This window comes from Lepidochelys kempii, chromosome 2, assembly GCF_965140265.1.
Source record: "Lepidochelys kempii isolate rLepKem1 chromosome 2, rLepKem1.hap2, whole genome shotgun sequence".
NCBI lineage: Eukaryota > Metazoa > Chordata > Testudines > Cheloniidae > Lepidochelys > Lepidochelys kempii.
The window spans coordinates 116,557,872-116,579,641 of NC_133257.1; the positions used below are offsets into that span (position 1 = coordinate 116,557,872).

A 21,770-nucleotide genomic window follows, 5' to 3' on the forward strand; every position below is an offset into this window, starting at 1 on the left:
TATTGTCCTCTGATCATAGAACTAAGAGTTCTTGTCACTCCTAAACTCACATGGCTTGCTGCTGCTGAGAGACATGAGTGGCTTTTCTTTTTTCCCCAGAGATCAACACATTTTTCTGTCTTGTATTGACGAAGACATCCTGTGCCTACTGGGAGTGATTAAGTCTTTATTAAATGTCTGAGGGATGTTGCTGATTTAGCAGTACAATCTGTTTGCCATCTCAATCTCCATATGGTATTTTGCACACACAACAGCTAGGTTGTAATAACTCAGTATCTTTTGTTTGCTATGATTATCAAAAAGGCTTGGCACTCACTTGTGCTGGATTACATGCTGTTTCTCTCAATCTCCTTTCACTCATGGAAGGTGGATCCCCCTATCTGAGACTGCCTCTGTAGCTACTGTGTCCCTTGGCAGGCCCCTTCTTTTCTGATCCCCTGTGCCTCAAGGGGTCCCCAAAGAACTGTGCTGGAGGTGCTGGGCCTTTTCTCTTCTTCTCCTACCTCTTCCAACTAAACTTACCTCAACCCCATTCCCACTCCTCTGCCTCTTTTGAACAACACTCCATTGAATCTACTGTCATCTCCTACTCCATTTAGCTGTTGTCTACCGTCTTCCCCTAACTCCTTCTCAACTTCCTTCATCTTTCATCCTTACACCTTAATTTCTCACTCTTCTTTATCCCACCATCCCCCAGCTCTATCTTTGGTGACTTCAACTTCCATATTGATGTCTCTTTTGACCCATTGTCTCCTGCCTCTTCACCCCCTTTTCTTTCGATATTTAAATTTGAATCCGCACTCTTCCTCACCAAAACAGCCACTTGCTTGACCGTGTCTTCCTTTAAACGCTGCACTTTCTCTACCTTCTGTCTGCCCACCACCACCTCATCTCCTTCATCATCACCAACTTGCCTCCACCAAATCTTTCCATAACTTTTTAATCCATCATTGTCAGTGACATCTCACCTCCCTCTCTTCCACTGACTTTTTTTGTTGAATCCCTCCATTGCTGTCTCTTTTCCATCTGTGATTTTTTTTTGTTCTGCCTTGTCTATATGAGAAAATTGCAGAGATTTAACTTAAACCTGTTTTTAAACCAATTTAGTTTAAACCAGTACAGATCCTTGTGTGGACACTCTTTTTTTATTCAGTTTAGGAATGGCTTATTTCAGGTTAGCTTACACTGTTTCCTAATCAATTTAAGCTCAACTGAACTCAGTCACCTTTAAACCAAAATAAATGTGTCCCCAATAGGGGTTTGCACTGGTTTAACTAAATCAGTTTGAAATCAGACCTATAGTTAAACCAATGCAACTTTCACATGTAGACAAGGTTTTCCTCTCTCCCACTGCAAAGTTTATTTCACCAACTACCAACCTTGGTTCACCCCCAATATCTGATTCTTTTGCCCCTGCTCATGTGTTCCTGAGTGCCATCTCCTCAAACACTGCACTTGTCTCAGCAACCCTATCCTTGCACCTCCTGACCAACAGATCTGGGCAACAAATTGAATAATTTAAACAAAAGTTGGCTATCTCTAGAGTTGGTAGTCAATTGATTTATGATTTACTGAAGTCACAGGGCCATTATCTCTGCGTGCCATAGTTTACAGTAGTTTTTATTGATATTGCTGATCTGATGGGCTGATTTTAATAATTTAAAGTAGTTCAACTTTGTTGCCACATCGGTAATATGAATTTTCTTGGTAGTCAGTTGAGCTTTTGCACATCAAAGACATTTATTCTTAATTGTTCTTAATTAATACTGTTAATTAAGTCAATGTTGGGGAATTGGTCCTATGGTTCAACTCCAATTAAGTATAATAAAGGTTTAAATTAGCATAGAATATCAGGGTTGGAAGGGACCTCAGGTCATCTAGTCCAACCCCCTGCTCAAAGCAGGACCAGTCCCCAGCTAAATCATCCCAGCCAGGGCTTTGTCAAGCCTGATCTTGAAAACCCCTCCCTAGGTAACCCATTCCACCCCTCCCTAGGTAACCCATTCCAGTCCTTCACACCCTCCTAGTGAAAGTTTTTCCTAACATCCAACCTAAACCTCCCCCACTGCAACTTGAGACCATTACTCCTTGTTCTGTCATCTGGTACCATTGAGAACAATCTAGATCCATCTTCTTTAGAAGCCCCCTTCAGGCAGTTGAAAGCAGCTATCAAATCCCCCCTCATTCTTCTCTTCTGCAGACTAAACAGTCCCAGTTCCCTCAGCCTCTCCTCATAAGTCATGTGTTCCAGTCCCCTAATAATTTTTGTTGCCCTCTGCTGGACTCTCTCCAATTTTTCCACATCCTTCTTGTAGTGTGGGGCCCAAAACTGGACACAGTACTCCAGATGAGGCCTCACCAATGTCGAATAGAGGGGAATGATCATATCCCTCGATCTGCTGGCAATGCCCCTACTTATACAGCCCAAAATGCCATTAGCCTTCTTGGCAACAAGGGCACACTGTTGACTCCTATCCAGCTTCTCATTCACTGTAACCCCTAGGTCCTTTTCTGCAGAACTGCTGCCAAGCCATTCGGTCCCTAGTCTGTAGCAGTGCATGGGATTCTTCCACCTTAAGTGCAGGACTCTGCACTTGTCCGTGTTGAACCTTATCAGATTTCTTTTGGCCCAATCCTCTAATTTGTCTAGGTCCCTCTGTATCCTATCCCTACCCTTCAGCGTATCAACCACTCCTCCCAGTTTAGTGTCTTCTGCAAAGTTGCTGAGGGTGCAATCCACGCCATCCTCCAGATCATTAATGAAGATATTGAACAAAACCAGCCCCAGGACTAACCCCTGTGGCACTCCGCTTGATACCGCTGCCAACTAGACATGGAGCCATTAATCACTACCCATTGAGCCCAACGATCTAGCCAACTTTCTATCCACATTATAGTCCATTCATCCAGCCCATACTACTTTAACTTGCTGGCAACAATACTGTGGGAGACCGTATCAAAAGCTTTGCTAAAGTCAAGGAATAACACATCCATTCCTCTCCCCTCATCCACAGAGCCAGTTATCTCGTCATAGAAGGCAATTAGGTTAGTCAGGCATGACTTGCCCTTGGTGAATCCATGCTGACTGTTCCTGATCACCTTTCTCTCCTCTAAGTGCTTCAGAATTAATCCTTGAGGACCTGCTTCATGATTTTTCCAGGGACTGAGGTGAGGCTGACTGGCCTGTAGTTCCCTGGATCTTCCTCCTTCCCTTTTTTAAAGATGGGCACTACATTAGCCTTTTTCCAATCTTCCGGGACCTCCCCCAATTCTCATAAGTTTTCAAAGATAATGGCCAATGGTTCTGCAATCACATCTGCCAACTCCTTTAGCACCCTCGGATGCAGCACATCCGGTCCCATGGACTTGTGCTCATCCAGCTTTTCTAAATAGTCCCAAACCACTTCTTTCTCCACAGAGGGCTGGTCACCTCCTCCCCATGCTGTGCTGCCCAGTGTAGCAGTCTGGGAGCTGACCTTGTTCATGAAGACAGAGGCAAAAAAAGCATTGAGTACATTTTCTTTTTCCACATCCTCTGTCACTAGGTTGCCTTCCTCATTCAGTAAGGGGCCCACACTTTCCTTGGCTTTCTTCTTGTTGGTAACATACCTGAAGAAACCCTTCTTGTTACTCTTAACATCTCTTGCTAGCTGCAACTCCAAGTATGATTTGGCCTGCCTGATTTCACTCCTGCATGCCTGAGCAATAATTTTCTACTCCTCCCTGTTCATTTGTCCAATCTTCCACTTCTTGTAAGCTTCTTTTTTGTGTTTAAGATCAGCAAGGATTTCACTGTTAAGCCAAGCTGGTCGCCTGCCATATTTACTATTCTTTCTACACATCGAGATGATTTTTTCCTGCAACCTCAATAAGGATTCTTTAAAATACAGCCAGCTCTCCTGGACTCCTTTCCCCCTCATGTTATTCTCCCAGGGGATTATGCCCATCAGTTCCCTGAGGAAGTCAAAGTCTGCTTTTCTGAAGTCCAGGGTCCATATTCTGCTGCTCTCCTTTCTTCCTGTTGTCAGGATCCTGAACTCTACCATCTCATGGTCACTGCCTCCCAAGTTCCCATCCACTTTTGCTTCCCCTGCTAATTTTTCTTGGTTTGTGAGCAGCAGGTCAAGGAGAGCTCTGCCCCAGTTGGTTCCTCCAGCACTTGCACCAGGAAATTGTCCCCTACACTTTTTCCAAAAATTTCCTGGATTGTCTGCACTGCTGTATTGGTCTCCCAGCAGATATCAGGGTGATTGAAGTCTCCCATGAGAACCAGGGCCTGTGATCTAGTAACTTCTGTTAGTTGCCCGAAGAAAGCCTCATCCACCTCTTCCCCTGGTCTGGTGGTCTATAGCAGACTCCCACCACGATATCATCCTTGTTGCTCACACTTCTAAACTTAATCTAGAGACACTCAGGTTTTTCTGCAGTTTCATACCGGAGCGCTGAGCAGTCATATTTGCTCTCTTACATACAATGCAATTCCCCCACCTTTTCTGCCCTGCCTGTCCTTCCTGAACAGTTCATATCCATCCATGACAGTACTCCAGTCATGTGAGTTATCCCACCATGTCTCTGTTATTCCAATCACATCATAATTACTTGACTCTGCCAGGACTTCCAGTTCTCCCTGCTTGTTTCCTGGCTTCTTGCATTTGTGTATAGGCACTTAAGACAAATAGCTGATCGTCCTGCTTTCTCAGTATGAGGCAGGAGTCCTCCCCTCTTGTGCTCTCCTGCTCGTGCTTCCTCCCGGTATCCCACTTTCCCACGTACCTCAGGGCTTTGGTCTCCTTCCCCCGGTGAACCTAGTTTAAAGCCCTCCTCACTAGGTTGGACAGCCTGCTTGCGAAGATGCTCTTCCCTCTCTTCATTAGGTGGAGCCTGACTCTGCCTAGCACTCCTCCTACTTGGAACACCATCCCATGGTCAAAGAATCCAAAGCCTTCTCTCTGACACCACCTGCATAGCCATTCATTGACTTCCACGATTCGACGGTCTCTACCTGGGCCTTTTCCTTCCACAGGGAGGATGGACGAGAACACCACTTGCGCCTCAAACTCCTTTATCCTTCTTCCTAGAGTCACGTAGTCTGCAATGATCCGCTCAAGGTCATTCTTGGCAGTATCATTGGTGCCCATGTGGAGAAGCAGAAACGGGTAGCGATCCGAGGGCTTGATGAGTCTCGGCAGTCTCTCCATCACATCGTGAATCTTAGCTCCTGGCAAGCAGCAGACTTCTCGGTTTTCCTGTTTGGGGTGGCAGAGAGATGACTCAGTCCCCCTGAGGAGGGAGTCCCTGACCACCACCACCTGCCTCTTTCTCTTGGGAGTGGTGGTCGTGGAACCCCCATCCCTAGGACAGTGCATCTCATGCCTTCCAATCGGTGGAGTCTCCTTCTGCTCCCTTCCCTCAGATGTATCATCTAGTCCACTCTCAGCATTAGTACCTGTGGAGAGAACATGAAAATGGTTGCTCACAATTATGACAGTCTGTTACTCATTATACCTCTTTGGTACAGCAAAGGGGCCTTAAAATGAATGTAAGTATAATGTGTACCAAATTTCAGGTTCCTTCATGCCACCAGAGCAGAGTAATGGGGCCTTAAAATAAATGGAAATCAAGCCCTGAGTCAATTGCCAAATTGAATCATGAAATGGGGAATCAGTACCCAAAACCAGCATATGTAATGACAGCTCAATAAACAATACATGAGTGAGAGCAATTGGTAATTTATATTTGGAGCATTTAAAATGTAGATTAAATGTATTTTTTTTCAAAATGGAAGGAAAATAGCAACATTTTATAGCACAAAGTACTGCATTTACTTGTAAGTGCTTGAAACAGGCTTCAGAGTGGTAATCAAGTGCTTTTTGCCATTGATTATCTTTAAAAGGAATCTTCAGATCTCAAATCCAGGGTGTAGAATTTGGAGTGTACACTTGTGAAGTGTTTTTCAGAGAAGAACTTGTACAGTAAAAATAGGAACTTATTTGGGTTAGGCACCCTCTGAGTGGTGGTTTGTTTGCTTTGCCAATAATGCAGTTTTTTTTTTTAGTAACCGTATCTAGGAAGTGTCTAATTTGCAAGTACATATAGAACACTCAAGAAAGTAGACTTAATTTAATTCTGAGCTGTTCAAAATTTAGTCGTGTTATGCTCGAAGTCTCCAATGGTTGATAGTCCTTTAATATAAACATCTTTTAAAGTTAGTGTCATTCTGTCCTGTAGGAAAACATGGGAGCCTGACTATCCAGGAAGTTGGTGAGAATTTTGGCATTACACCAGGTACCTGTTTTTCTTCTTCCATATTTTTAGAGTAGTCTGCTAGCATAGGATGTTGTTTGGTCTCTTGAGGGAGAAAAGTTTCTTTCTCCATATTAGCAGTGTGGTTCTCTGGGGTAGGATGTTGTCTGATCTCCTGAGAGAGCAAATTGTCTTTGCCATAAATCAGGCTGGAAGGAATAAAAAGAGATAAATATGCTGCTTCCATGCTTTGGCAAGTGAGGCTGTTGCTTTGAGTTTCTGTAAAAAGTAATCTTGTTCCAAACATATTGAATTACAGCTGTCCAGTTATAGAATTTCTAGTTGTTTTCTGTCTTTAAAACCTCGACAACTTGTTTTTGGTCTCCATGCTATAGTATTAAGTAGATATAAATACTAGGTGGACTTTTGAGATGTGCAACACTCAAGAAAGGACATTCACTTTTGTCAAGCAGGCTGGGCCTAACATAGATAATGGTGAGTTATGCCAACTTTTAAGGTATATAAAATGGGTTACAGGTTTAGCATTATTAGTATAAATAGGTGAGGTATTTGGATCCCCCATAGAAACATCAACAAGGAAAATTGAACATTCTTACTGGTTTGTCTCTGATTTGGTCATATTTACATGAAAACTAAATGAGACTTCTAAGATTTCTTTAAGGAATTGAAAAGAGGCTTATGTTTCAATCAGATAAGGCAGATGCCATCCCAAAAAAAAGGAATTTTGCATTCTTTATCATGGATTGTTATGCCCTGACTCTCTGGAGAATCTCTGACAGCTATTGCAAGTGGTTCAACACATAGAGAAAACAGAAGAAGTGACAAAGGGGCACTTTTGCTTTGTGCTGCTCCTTAAGGAGAAAATCCCTGCTTGGTACCTGTTCAGATAAAGGAATACACATAGAGAACAATAGAACCATTTATGGAAGTTATACATTGATGTGCAAAATTAAAGTTCTCCAATACTACAGAAAAATAAGCCTAAAAAATCCTATTAAAAGTTTTCTCTGCATCTAATGCTAGAAGGATGCTGTTAATCATTTGTATTATACGATAAAGTTTAGTATTCACCAAATGTTATGATTTGTTGCTCTCCCTGGAGTAAAGCTACATTGGTCAGTATGATTTGATAGTGGTAGGATCAGAGAGAGCTGATTTTGCCAGTATTTTATTGTGTAGCTTAATGAATGAGATTTGTCAGAATGATCTACAGACTTCTGGATTTTTATCTTTGTTCAGGAGTATAGTTATACTGGTTTCCAAACAGTAACTGGACAGTTTTCCCTTTTCAAAGAAGTTCTGGAACATTTCTTTGCTGCTTGTAACATTGTTGATCACTTCTTCCTTGACAACTTGTCCTCCCTTGATTTTTTTGTTCAGTGTCCTCCCATTTTTCCTGCTTCTTTATCATCTCTTTTGATAGATGCTCCTCTTTCCCTCTCCCACTTTCTGTGGGGGTCCTACACAGTTCTGTCCTTGGCCCTCTTCTCTTCTTTCTGTATACCCTATCTCTAAGTGACCTTACCTGCTAGCATGGCTTTGAGTACCAATAAAAAAAATTTACCTTTCCACTTCTGATTATCTCCCTTCCTCTCTCCTTATTAAAGTGCTCATTTCGACCTCTTTGACAACATTCTTCAATGTCTCACCATCAACAAAAACTGAAAACTGAGCTCCTTGCCATTCTTTCAAAACCCTCTCTACCCCCCATGTTTCTGTCACTATTGAACACAGCACCATTCTCCCTGTCACTGAGTCCTGTAAAATAGGAGTCATCCTGGAATCTTCCCTTTACCTTTTACCCCATGCATTCAGTCAATGTCAAATTCTTACTCCTCCTTTGTACACAACAAGCTAGATTCTGATCCATGGTTCCCAAGGGTAAGGAGAAGTACCTTATCAGGGCAGGTGGGTATTCCTCTGATGTAAGGAAATCGTGGGTGGCATAAAGCCATAAATCTTATGGGTGGCATAAAGTGTAGATGCCTCCATGTCACCTACCTCTCTCCCCCTTCCTCCCAGATAGAGGGGGCATTCCTGGGCCAGTCAAGCTGTTGGAAATAATTTCCCTTCTAAGTTTATTAATGTTTACCATGACTCAGCTTCCACACAAGTATTTCTTTATTAGTCCAAAGGCCACTTGATGCTAATTACATCCAAAATACCAGTACAAGCATATATTTTATATTTTAACAGCAATACACTTACAAGCATTGGCCAAAATACTCACAACAGAATCAAGTTCGGGATATTCCTTCCCAACATGGTGTAACTACAAGGGGTAAGGAAAAAGCTCTGACCAAAAAAACTTCTGGAATTCTTGCTTTTTATACACAACAACAAACCATGTTATTGCTGGTTGTTGGACTTTAGTCAAAGACCAAAAAGGGAATCTTAGGACTAAACTTTGCACCTGATGCCCAGTCAGCCATGTTTTCTATATTTCTATTACTTCAGTTAAGACCATCAATAAGATAATGCTGGTATTTCCAGGATCACTTCACATTTAAACGCAGACAACTCTTTGTTCTCATGATCTTATTCTTTTGGTCACATGCTTTGAGCCTATTGCTCATGCTAAAATTCCAACGCAGTTTAAAACCAGAGTTTACTTAGACCCAGTGTAGGGCCCATACTCCTAGGATTCATAGAATTTAAGGATGGAATATAACAATAGATGATCTGGTCTGACCTCCTGTATATCACAGGATGTTAAACTTCATCTAGTTACCCCTGTATTGAGCCCAAGAACTTGTGCTTGGTTAAAGCATATCTTCCAGACAGGCATCCAGACTTCATCTGAACATATCAAAAGATGGGGAATCCATCACTTTCCTTGGTAGATTGTTCCAGTGGTTGATCACCTTCACTTTTAAAAATATTTTAATTTGAATTTGTCTGGCTTCAGCTTTTAGCCATTTGTTCTTGTTATGTCTTTCTCTGCTATATTAAAGAGCCCTTTAGTACCCAGAATTTACTCCCCAGGTAGTTATACACCACAATCAAGTCACCCCTTAATCCTTTTTTCCCCATAAGCTAAACAGATGGAGCCCTTTAAGGGTTTGTCTACATGGTGCATTAGTGCGCATCAGCTGGGGTGTAAATTCTAGTATGCCATGTCCTAACTGTCCTTGTGGACCTTCTGGCATGCACTAAAAATTACCTAGTGCATTTTGACACAGTACTGTTTGAAATGGGATTACACGAACACAAACTTTCAGTGCTCACCAGCAGGGTCTACACAGACAATTAGTGTGTAACATGCTGGAGCACACTAATGCACCATGTAGACAAGCCCTTAATCTTTAATTATAAGGTATTTTCTCCAGCCCTTGAATCATTTTTGTGACTCTTTTTTGCACTTCTCCAATTTTTCAGCATCCTTTAAAAAATGTGGACACCAGAACTGTACATAGTATTTCAGTATCAATCTCCCCAATGCCATACACAGAGGTAAAATCACCTCCCTACTTCTACTCACTACTTCCCTATTTATACATCCAAGGATTGCTTTTGCCCTTTTTGCCACAGTGCTTTTGTTGAGTTGCCTGTCCATTATGTCCCCTAAATCCTTTTCATAGTCAGTTTCCAGCATATAGTCCTCCATTCTATAGGCATGACCTGCATTTCTTGTTCCTAGATGTAGGACTTTGCATTTGGCTGCATTCAAGTGAACTTCTCTTCTATATGGAGGGAAGGGATTGAATGTTGGGGAGGAATGGAAAGGAGCATCAAAGAATAATTAACATTTTAATTATATAATATCTTTCATATAAATAAATCCCACAACGTCTTAAAGAATTATTTAAATGATAAAATATAATAGAGCAACTTCATAATTACCTAGTAGAAGAAGGGAAATATTAAGAGGCAGGGCATAAGGGAGGTAATAACAGGTAGTGAGATAGAGCAGCATTTCTCAAACTGGGGTCTGTGGACACCCTGGGGGTCCACGAGGGCACTCCAGGGGCCCTGCGGGCCCCGCTGATCAACTCTTCCCCTTTCCTCCCAGTGCCTCCTGCACGCTGGGAAACAGCTGTTCCCAGCATGCAGCAGGCAGTGGGAGTGAGGGGAAGGAGCAGGGACGGGATGCGCTCAGGGGAGGGGACGGAAAGAGGCAGGGCAGGGGTGGCGCGGAGGTGAGGAAGGGAAGGAGTGGGGGTGAGGCCTAGGGCTGAGTGGGGGGCTTAGGGGTCTGAAAAATTTTAAATCAAAGTGAGGGTCCACAGGTTGCTAAAGTTTGAGAACTGCTGAGATAGAGAGTTAGTAAGGATAATAGCTGCAGTGAGGCTAGTCACCTGGTGAGAGCTGCAGAGGAGGTGGTTGCACTAACAGTGGGGAAATGGTGGGCAGGTAGGACAGAGGAATCAAATTTTAGATGAATTAAGAAGGCCTTCTTTTCCAAATCCAAATAACTAAGCATGTATCAAAAAGTCAGTTATTTTCTTTTGTTATTGAATCCAAGTACAAAGTAAATCATTCCTCTTAGTTTCTATAAAACTATAAATACTGCACTTGATATCATCTGTGTTAGGGGAAAAAAAGTTCACTAATTATTAAGAATTTGAAAAACATCCAGTGATATGTGACACACTGAGAGTGTAAAATAAACATTAAGTACTGACAACCATGTCACTTACATTAATTCTAAGCCATAATCTTGGTCCTCATTTACCAAAGAGTGATGGTGCTTCTGTTAAGAGTTAAGAAGGGGATGGGGGGAATGACTATTTTTAGTGTCCTAAATTGTAGTTGGATTTGAAAAAGCAACATTAGAGACACATATCTTTTTGGATGGATATTCTAGCACATTGTTTATGAGCCATTAGAAGGGTACAGGCTAGTGCAGAAAGTGCAGATTAAAAAATAATTAAAACCAGTTTTCTGCATGTGGAGTCGGCCAGAAACTATGAGTGAGTAACTGTCTAAACAAGCACTATTTTCTGAACTTCATTCACCTTCTGGGTATCTCATGGGGTTTTTGTGGGTTTTTTTTTTTAAATAATATTCATATCTGCTTCTCTACTTTCTTTCACTGCAGTTCTGTTTTATTTAGGATATAGTGAAAAATCACAGGGGGCACAATCATGTGCCAAGTATCAAAATGGACCAAAATTCAGTATTGGCAGATAAAAGCAGCTGCAGGTCACTTAAGAGGGTGTGTGTAGTGTAATGGAAGAGAATTCAACCATGGAAAAAATATTCCAGTATTCCATCATTAAAGCAGCTGTTAAATTAATAGACAGGAAACTCTCTCTTTATGATCCTTGAAATCTTCAATCTATATTATGCTATTCTTTGTAACAACATCTAACTGTATAACTGAAAGGCCCTGTTTATGAACTTTATAACACAGTACATTACAACTAAGAGTAAATTATCTGAAAGCAAATTCTGTATCATTAGATGTAATCATAAAAAGCTAAATTGTTGGAGCTGACAGCCTCCTTACAGAGTCTTCACAACTATCACAAATTGCCAGGCAGCAGCCAATCAATAGCAGCTGTTGAAACTTACTTCTGAAGAGGCTAATTGTTCACCGTAGAGGTCAAAGTTCCACAGGAGTGGTGGTCAGCAATTGATAGTGAAAATGGTGAAAATTGCAATCCTAATGAAAATAAATTTCCACTAGAAACAAAAATAAGTGTACACGTACTCTGAGATTGTGCTTTTCTCACTGTTGTACCATCTTTTCGGCTGTCAAACTCATAATATTTTGTGGGTGGCAAAATGATGTCATTTAATTCAACAGCTTGTAGTAATTTCCACTCACAGCCCTTCATGAGAGGTACAAATTACTGAAGAAAGAGGGATATAAGCTTACATATGGCAGTATCACTTTTCTTTTCCATTGAGATCACAATATCCTTCTTTCTAGCTGAATGACAATTGTGCTGTCACTAAAATTACATCATGCTATCTTCCCTCAGAGGACATGGTTTATGATTCAAGGGACAGCTGTCAAAATATACTCTACTATGGGCTTTGGAAATCTCTTAGGTACATACACATGAGTTTCAGAGTAACAGCCGTGTTAGTCTGTATTCGCAAAAAGCAACGGAGTACTTGTGGCACCTTAGAGACTAACCAATTTGAGCATAAGTCTCTAAGATGCCACAAGTACTCCTTTTCTTTTTACACATGAGTTTGTTCTTTTTTTAGAAGGGTAACTATGGATTATAGCAAAAGTGGAATGTAAATTGGAATCCTACATGTAAATAGCAAGTTGTAGAATAAATCCAAGATATAAATATCACTGATTAATGTGACTAGTGTTCTTCTACCCTCTGGGTACCCGCATTTTAGGTGTGCGTGTGCCCATATGCTTTCCATGGGAGACTTTTCATAGCAGTGTCTGTGGGTCCAGGCTTGTGTCCTATATATTCTCATGGGCCGAACCAAGGGCATATAGGGGAGGATGGACCCACTGCCGCTCAAGCTCCTTCTCAACTGCCTGTGGCTAAAGATAGAGCCTTGCAGTGTCCATTCACTTTTTAATCTTACCTTTTTTAATTGCATTTAATTAATTTTATTGTTCCTCATACATGCTGGGGGCTGCCCCCCATATCTTTTGTCTTTGCAGTACACACACACAATCCAACCTACACCTCTTCTTGTCTGTGGCCTTCTCTTTCTGGGGTATGCCCAGAACCTGAGGCTTCAAACCCTGAGAGATCTGTGACAGGTCTTTCTCCTTAGCGATGGACGTTCCAGCTGCCTCCATTGTCTCAGAGAGTCCAACATTCTATCCGAGTGCAAGGTCTCAACTGGATTTAAAAGCAGATCTAGGAAGCTGAGGGAGGGCAGGTTGCAGCTTATGGAGCATTTCTGGCAACCTGCTACTACTTTGGAGCCTGATTTTCCCTCGTACTTCAGCCTTTTTCAGCCTGAGCATCCCAGCAACTTCCATGGCTCCAGTGCCTGCAACCAGACACCAGAAGGCTGCTTCAGAGACTTTGAAACCTTCTAGGAAGAAAAGAACTAGATTCCCCCAACAGAGTTCCTAAGAGGTAGGAAATGTCACCCTAAAAGTCAGGGAGAAAGGAGACCTTGTATCTGCGTATGGGTACTGCCGAGGCTCCTACTTCCTCCATTACCAAGATCCCATACCTATGAAGAAAACCTTCAGCGCTTCATGCATTGAAAAGTCTCTCAGAAAACAGCCCCATTCAGAACCAGCTCTGATACTCTTCTCAGTCCTCCAAACACAGGAACTCCTAGAAGAAACCACCTTCAACCCTGACCCCAGCACTCACTTCTGCTGGTACCAGTGTACCCCCGCAGTGGCTGAGATGAAGGCCCTGCTGCCAGTACTGATGCAGCTGTCAGTCCCAATTTGACTGCCGATACTGATGCTGCCACCAGTACCAATACCTTTTCCCTGACAACACTAGAAACAGAGGATAACACCTCTTCAGATTCAAAGATCTCTGTCTAACTTTCCACTGTCTTTCTGTTTGAACTTCCCTCCCCTGAGAAGAATCCTGAGGAAGAGACCCCAGGAACCAGTTGACAACTGACCCAACAACCTCCATGGCAGGAGTACCCTTCCCTTATGCCTCACCACATTGGGTCTTCTGGAAACCTTGGGTACCATACGAAGACCTGTTCTAGAGGGCACCCTCATGATCACCAGTGCCCCAGGAGGACTCCCCTTCCTCAAAAGAACTCTCTAGAAGAACAAGAGCTGAGAGTGGAGGAAGAGGTAGGGCCATCTAATACGTCCTCTTCCTTACCAGATGAGGCAGTTATGACCCTCTCCCCTGTCCTATGTGCATGACTTCAAAGTCTTCCAGGGACTCATGAAGAAGGTTGCCAAATCCTTACAGATGCCCTTGGAAGAGGTGCAGGAACCACAGCATGCCCTGGTAGATATCCTATATACCGATTCCCAAAGCAATATAGCCTTACCTGTTAATGAGGCTTTGCTGTCACAAGCCTGGGCAATATGGCAAATGCCAGCCACTGTCCCACCAACTTGCAAGAATGTAGAAAATAAATATTGTGTACCTACCAAGGACTCAGAATACCTCTTCTCCTATTCCACCCCAAATTCCCTGGTGGCTGATGTTGTAAATGAGAGAGACGGACAACATTGCTCCAGATCAAGTCCTCATGACAAGAAACTGAAGCACCCGGACCTTCTCAGCTGCAAAGGCTGTTCTTCAGCTGCATTACAATTCAGGATAGCTGGCCACCAGACCCTAGTGGCAAAGCAGAACTACACAAATTACAGCAAGTTCTCTCATTTTATTGCTGCTTTACCACAAGACCAGAAGGACCAGTTTCAGGCTCTCATCACTGAATGTCAGATGACTGCCAAAGCCTCTTTGTGAGCCTCTTTGGATGAGGCCAAAAACTAATTTCTTTCTATGGCATCCACTATAGTTATTCACTATGCTTCATGGCTATTCTCCTTTGGACTTTGTAGGGAAATCCAGAATACAGTAGAGGATCTTGCCTTTGAAGACTTAAGCTCTTCAGCAATGCCACAGATTAATTCCTTCACACAGTAAAGGATTCTAGAGTGACCCGTTGATCTCTGGGCATCCACATCCCTGCAACCAAAAGAAAAAGTAGAGGTCACAGATAGCCCAATGTTCTCAATTAATCCAGTACCAAACCTTCCAAAGATCTGTAGAGCCACCCAACAAGGTCCCATCATCTGCTATCACCTTGCAGTCAGCAGCTTCTTCTGACCTTTCTTTTGACCCTTCTGTTGAGGGTCACAAGTCAGTCCACAGTCGGGATCTGATGCAGCACCACCACCCCTGCCTCCCACCCACCCTACGGAGATCTCTCCTATTTCAAGCTTTATTGGGAGTATATTACATCAGGCTATGGCATTCATGTAATTTCCAACCCCACTCCAACCTCCATTCAGCTTCCTCTTCCCTTTTCAGGGGCTCTCACAAAGATCTCCTAAGACAGGAGGTACAAACCCTCTTGCTCCTGGGGGTGATCCAACCAGCTCCTCCTTCTTTCATCGGAAAAGGGTTCTACTCCAGCTGCTTCCTGGTATGCAAGCAAAAAGGAGGATGGAGACCAAGACTGAACACATTCATCCAAACGTGAAGGTTCAATATGGTAACCCTCGCCGCAATAATACCATTATTAGCTCCACGAGGCTGGTTTGTGAGCCTTGACTTTCAGGATGCATATTTTCAGGTAGCAATACATCCAGCTCACAGACACCGCCTCCAGTTCATCATCACCAATGACCGCTGTCAGTACTAAGTGCTTCCCTTTGGCCTCTCAACTGACGTGGGAGTCTTCACAAAGGTTATCTCAGTTGTCATGGCCCATCTGTGGCAAATGGGAAAAGTCACCTTCCTCTATCTCGATGACTGGCTCCTCAAGGATTGTTCCCTCCATGAGGTACAGTCAGCAGCAACAAGGCCCTAGCACATTTCTACTCTGTGGGACTCTGGTTCAATGCAATCTTTGACATCTGTCCAACACATCAACTTCATAGGGGTCACCTTGGACTCCACAACTGCCAGGGCATACTTCCCCAGGGACAGGTTTGTCATGATGTCCAACCTCCTCTCCACACTACAGCAGAATCCTCAAACCATCAGAAGGACCTGACTTCAGATTTTGAGCCATGTGGCAGCCTGTACTCTTGTAACATCTTATGGCAGTCTGCACTCTCTGTGCCCAGTGCTCAGAGTTCTCAACTCTCTCAATTGGTGGAGGGTGTCACAGGGTACAGTCCTCATCGCCAGACTGGCACCTCCTCCTTGTCATGATGGGGATTAGCTCAAGGCCAACGCCCACATCTGCGGTCTGCACACTGGCACACTGTCTCTTTTCCCGCCTACAGCTACTCTCTCAGCCAGAACCGCAGGGTCCTCATCTTGACTGAGCCATCTGGCCGTGTCATTGTCTATGGTTCCCCACTTCCTGGGGAGAGTATCTCTGTCCAACAGTCCAGCCACTTCCCTAGTGGCGAGTGAGGGGGTCCCAGGCCCAACGACTACTCTGGGCCCCAACCCAAGGACCCTGTAAATAGCAGCCTCCTATTGCTCCTCTGTAACTCTGTCAATACTGCTCTATTTCCCTCGGCCACTTCCCCACAGCTCCAGTACCTTCTTTGCCCTCAGCTCAGGGCACTCAGCTGCTCAGTCCTAAGAACCAGCCACTGCTCTGTCCAAGGTGCTTACAGTTCTCTCAGCCCTCCAGGGATACAATCCTTAGTCCCTGGGCTCCCAGCAGCAACTGAACTATTCTTCCCTGCAGCTCCCTTTTATATGGACCTGCTGGGCCCTAATTGGCTGTTCCTCGCAGTCTGGCTGCTTCCCAGGCAGCCTTCCCACGGCTCTGTTAGTCCCTTCTCTGCCAGTGTGGGGTTGACGCCCCATCACAGAGGGATCCCCACAAGGTTTGCCTGGGAGTTCCATTCTCTCATACCCCCCACAAAGATAAGCACCACAGATGTCTCCCTACTAGACTGGAGAGCTCACCTCCAGGACCTCATAGCACAAGGCAGATGGATCCCTGAGGTGTCTGCTCCTCACATCAATCTATTGAGCTCAGAGCAGTTCAGTACATATGTGACCACTTTCTACCCAAGATTCAGGGTCACCTAGTCAGAGTCAAGAGATAAACAGAAAAACCATGTACTAAATAAACCACCAAGAGGTGTAAGGTCCTTGTGCACAGAGGCAATAAAACTTTGGAACTGGGGCATAATGCACCAAATTGACATCTCAGTGGCATATCTACCTAGTCAGCAAAACACCATAGCAAACATTTCTCCAGCACCTCGAATGGGAGTTGAGTGATCTTATCCTACAGAAGATTCTCACCTGGGACATCCCAAAGAGAGATTTATTTGCGACACCATCCAACATGAAATACCAGTGATTTTGCTTGATGGGAGGACACAACCACAAATCATTAAGGGACACCTTCCTTACCAGTTGGCCTTGAACTCTGCCATATGCTTCTCCCCCAACACCATTGCTCCTCAAGGTCCTAAACAAACTAAAACAAGAGAAAACGGTAATCATCCTGACCAAGGGCAGGTAAAGTTCCTGGACCTGATACACCTGTTGGTGACTACCTTTTCACTTCCCTCTGACAGCTGACCTACTGACCCAAGAATTGGGCACAATACGCACACCACAATGCCCATTTCTCCATGCTATATCTCAAGGCTTGGCTCCTTGATGACTCTTGGGTATAGAAATCAGTAGCTGTTTTGAAGCACAGAATGTGCTGCTGAATAGCAGGAAACTCTCCACAAGAAAGAATTACCTGCAAAAGTGCAAGCAGTTCCAGTCCTGATGCACCCGCCAGGCATTATTTGCTGCCGAGTCTCACCTAGAGTCATAGACTTTAAGGTCAGAAGGGACCATTATGATGTTCTAGTCTGACCTCCTGCACAACGCAGGCCATAGAATTTCACCCACCCATTCCTGTAATAAACCCCTAACCTAGGTCTGAGCTATTGAAGTCCTCAAATCATGGTTTAAAGATTCAAGGTGCAGAGAATCCTCCAGCAAGTGACCCATGCCCCACGCTGCAGAGGAAGGAGAAAAACCCCCAGGGCCTCTGCCAATCTGCCCTGGAGGAAAATCCCTTCCCAACCCCAAATATGGCGATCAGCTAAACCCTGAGCATGTGGGCAAGACTCACCAGTAGACATCCAGGAAAAAATTCTCTGTAGTAACTCAGATCCCACCCCATCTAACATCCCATCACAGGCCATTGGGCATATTTACCGCTAATAGTCAAAGATCAATTAATTGCCAAAAATTAAGCTATCCCATCATACCATCCCCTCCATAAACTTATCAAGCTTAGTCTTGAAGCCAGATATGTCTTTTGCCCCCTCCACTCCCCTTGGAAGAGCTTCCAGAACTTCACTCCTCTGTTTGGTTAGAAACATTCGTCTAATTTCAAGTCTAAACTTCCTGATGGCCAGGTTTTATCCATTTTTTCTTGTGTCCACACTGGTATCTCACTGACATACTCAAGTACTTGCTGAATTAAAAATCCTGGATTTGTCACTGAGCTCCATCAAAGTCCACCTGACTGCTATTACAGCATTTGATCTACCAGTTCAGGGGCTTTCAGTATTCGTACACCCTACAACTTCAAGACTCAGTAAGGGCTTGACCACCATTTTCCTCAAATTAGAGAGCCTACTACATCTTGGGACCTTAATCGAGTTCTCAAAGCATTGAAGAAAATACCCCTCAAGTCCATTTATCTTTCAAAACCCACTTTCCTCATAGCTGTCCCTTTGTCTGGAAGGGCAGGGGAGTTGGCAGCATTTGAGACAGACCCATCCTACAGAGTATTTTACTGGGACAAGGTGACTCTACGTCCCCATCCTTGCTTCCTTACCAAGATTTTACTGGACTTCCACATCAACCAGGATATTCAGTTGCCAGTCTTCTACCCCAAATCTCACCTTCAAGAGAAGAAGCCAGTCTTCACACTCTTGAATGTGAAAAGAGATCTTCAGAATCGTTCTTAGACTCAGTTTCCTTTGCAGACAGAATGAAGGAAGCCCCTATTTCCACCCAAAGACTATTGAAATGGGTCTCAGGGTGTATTTTTGGGGTGTGACAAAGCTTCTGGAGTGCACCAGCTAAAGTGACTACCCATTCCACTAGGGCAAAATCCACCCCTGTTGCCCCACTTAAGAATATACCCATTGCAGGTATTTGTGAAGCTGCCACCTGTTTGTCTGTGTATGCTTTTCCCCCACCACTATACTTTTGTGCATGCTTCCAAAGCAAATGTTGCCTCTGGTGTGGCTGTTCTCTGAACTGTGCTAAATCCCTTCCCTCAACATCCACCTTCAGTGGGACACTGCTCGGGAGTCATCTAAAGTGGAACACACAAAGGAGGAGGAAAGGTTACTTACCCATATAGTAACAGCAGTTCTTTGAGATGTCATGGCTGATCTGGTACAAATATCATCTAATGATTGAATTTCAATCTGTTCAGAAACAAAAGTATCTGAAGTCCGAGAGGAGCACCATAAAAGCCTATATCTTCCTCTCCCATGCTAACCTGGCAGGAGCGGAAAACTTATTTGCATCCGATGAAGTGAGCTGTAGCTCACAAAAGCTTATGCTCAAATAAATTTGTTAGTCTCTAAGGTGCTACGAGCCCTCCTTTTCTTTTTGCGGATACAGACTAACAGGGCTGCTACTCTGAAACCTTGCAAACATCTGTGGCTTTTATCAGTTCCATGAGTCCCTTACTTTCTCTTGTCTGCTATGGAGGATGGCAACACTGTGGAGTGGAACCTTCAAAACCTGTGTTGGCCAAGGTCTGCAGAAACACACGTGGACTACATGAATCTCAGACCCACTGAAAAGTCTCCTCTGCGATCTAAACAGGTAATTTACAAATAATGGCAGCATGGCTCTCAAAGTTGACCTGTTGTCCCTATCCTTTATGTATGTGGTCTCTGAAAGCACAGATGGGGGAATTAAGGCTCTTTAGGGCAGTATCTTAAATGTGTTTTATATCTTATATTCTGCTGTATGGAGGGGGATACATGGTATGCAGAGTGGGTTACCCCAACACCCCTCACAAGTTTTGTAGAGTAAAAGCTCTTGTATGGTAACTGCAGAAAATCAAAACAAAAGCCCTAAGGTTAGGGGATACTATTCTTTAGCTGCCATTCCCCATACACTCACATAGCCTGTAACCGTCTCTACACCACTATTTTTAACATGTTAAATATGAACAATATAAACACTATGAATACGTTGAGGTGGGCTTGGAGACTTGCTGCTGCTGGCTGTGTTGTCATACACAGCACCAATCCATATTACTAGTGTCCTCCTATCACCTCCCTATACTGTATTACATAAGCAGAAAAGAGCACATGGGCTAAAATCCTATGGGCTAAATGGCTGTAAGTGTATCTGGTTCCCATGTCACTGGACACACCATTACAAAAAGGAACCTGAGCACCTCAGAGGTTTCTTTCAGAGGCAAAGATCTAAAGCTGGTTTTCTCCACTTACTAGGCATCTGTTACTTGTCTTCATTCCCATTGTTAACTAAGGATGGGCTAAGGGTCTATGTACCTTTTCTTCATGGATTTCCACAAAGAAACTTTTTATGTGATTTAGCAGAATTTCTAGATTTACACTCCTGGTGCAGTATGTGTGGGTGGGTGGATGGGTGTCTTTGCGTCATCTTATTTGTTCATGTAAAAGGTCTGTTAGGTGATTCCAAAAGTGATCACCAGGAACGCCTATCCGCTTCAACCCCACCAGGTTTATAGCCTGACTGGTCCATGGCCCTGACAGAGAGTTTGCAGTGTGAGAGGGAAGGGCGTAAGGAAGGAGTAGCGGAGACGTGGGTGGGCAGCAGCAGCGGGTGCAGGGTGGGCTGGGGAGGGTGTAGATACAGTGAGGGGCAGGAGCGAGGGTGCAGTGAGGCAGAACGAGCTCGGGGCTGAGGTAGGTCACAGGAACGGGTAGGGAGGGTGTCTGGGAAGAGCATAGAGAGGAGGTGGGGGAGCCGGCTACAGGCGGTGGTGGAGAGTGAGTGGAGCAGGAGTAACGGGGGCGACTCTCTCGTGCTCTGAGCCCCCCCCCCCGTGCCCTTTGACCCCGGGGAGGCGGGGCCGGAAGGCGCCGGGCAGGGGGCGGAGGCTGGCGCCGGCACGGAAGGAGGCGGTCGGCGGACGTGGCCCGGCTTCTCGCTGTCTCTCGTGCTCCGCCATGGCCGCTGCTCTGTGCCGCGGCGCCTCCCCCCGGCTCGGCCCGGCGCGGCTGCTGCTGCTGCTGCTCGGAGGCCTCCTGTGCGCGGCCCCGGCGCGGGGCGACGCGGAGCTGGAGCCGGAGCCGGAGCCGGATTCGCACGCGCGGCACCGTTACAACGCCGAGATGCTGCGCCACGCCGCCCAGAGCGCCCCGCACTTCGTCATGTTCTTCGCCCCCTGGTAACCGGGCCGGGCGCGCGGCGGCGCGTTTCCCCGGTGACGTGGCAGCGGCCGCTGGGGGCGGCTCCTCGGGGGTCACGCGGGTGGGTTTGGGGCAGGGCCCGGCGCGGAGCCTAGGAGACGCAGCTGGCCTCCCCTTAGCCCCCGGGCCCCCTGCGAGCCGGGACGGGCGGGGGCTGCAGCCAGGGGGAGCCGCAGGCCCGCGTGCGCGGAGCCCGAGGGGAGCCGGGCCCGGTGCTGCCTGGAGGCCGCGACACGACCCGCCCCCGCGGTGCCTACGTGGCCTGCCCCAGCACAGGCCCCGGCAACAGGCCCTAGCCCTAAATGTGCCCGTTCTCAGCCGCCGCCCCGCCAGGTCGGGGCGCGTCACTGTCCCCATGGTACGGATGGGGGAGCCGAGTCACGGGCAGGTCAGGCGCGGGGTCTGCACAAGGGGGAGTTCACCCGCAGAGCGGGCCCGGTGGGGCTCTCTGAATGCTCAGCCAGAGCGCCCGCGTGCGAAGTGACTTATCCAAGGTCTCACTGGAAGCCTGTGGAAGAAAAAGGAATCGAATCTGGGTTTTCTGAATTCCGGCTTAACA

At 45.2% G+C, this 21,770-nt stretch overlaps 2 protein-coding genes and 1 long non-coding RNA gene across 3 annotated transcripts in view; 2 read left to right on the forward strand and 1 right to left on the reverse strand.

The window, feature by feature from the left end:
• The window catches only part of LOC140907012 (eukaryotic translation elongation factor 1 epsilon-1-like), a 157,068-nt gene that overhangs the window by 126,387 nt on the left and 8,911 nt on the right, over positions 1–21,770 (forward strand). The window lies entirely within an intron of this gene.
• LOC140907013 (uncharacterized) lies at positions 12,484–17,521 on the reverse strand. Its single transcript, XR_012157334.1, has 3 exons — positions 17,187–17,521; positions 15,207–15,570; positions 12,484–14,822 (listed from the first exon to the last, which is right to left on the reverse strand). It is a non-coding gene; the product is annotated as an uncharacterized lncRNA (long non-coding RNA).
• The window catches only part of TXNDC5 (thioredoxin domain containing 5), a 37,630-nt gene continuing 36,705 nt past the window's right edge, over positions 20,846–21,770 (forward strand). Inside the window, exon 1 of the mRNA XM_073332088.1 lies at positions 20,846–21,189. Within this exon, the coding sequence (XP_073188189.1) occupies positions 20,969–21,189 (221 nt within the window). The 5' untranslated portion in view covers positions 20,846–20,968. The remainder of the gene's footprint in view (positions 21,190–21,770) is intronic.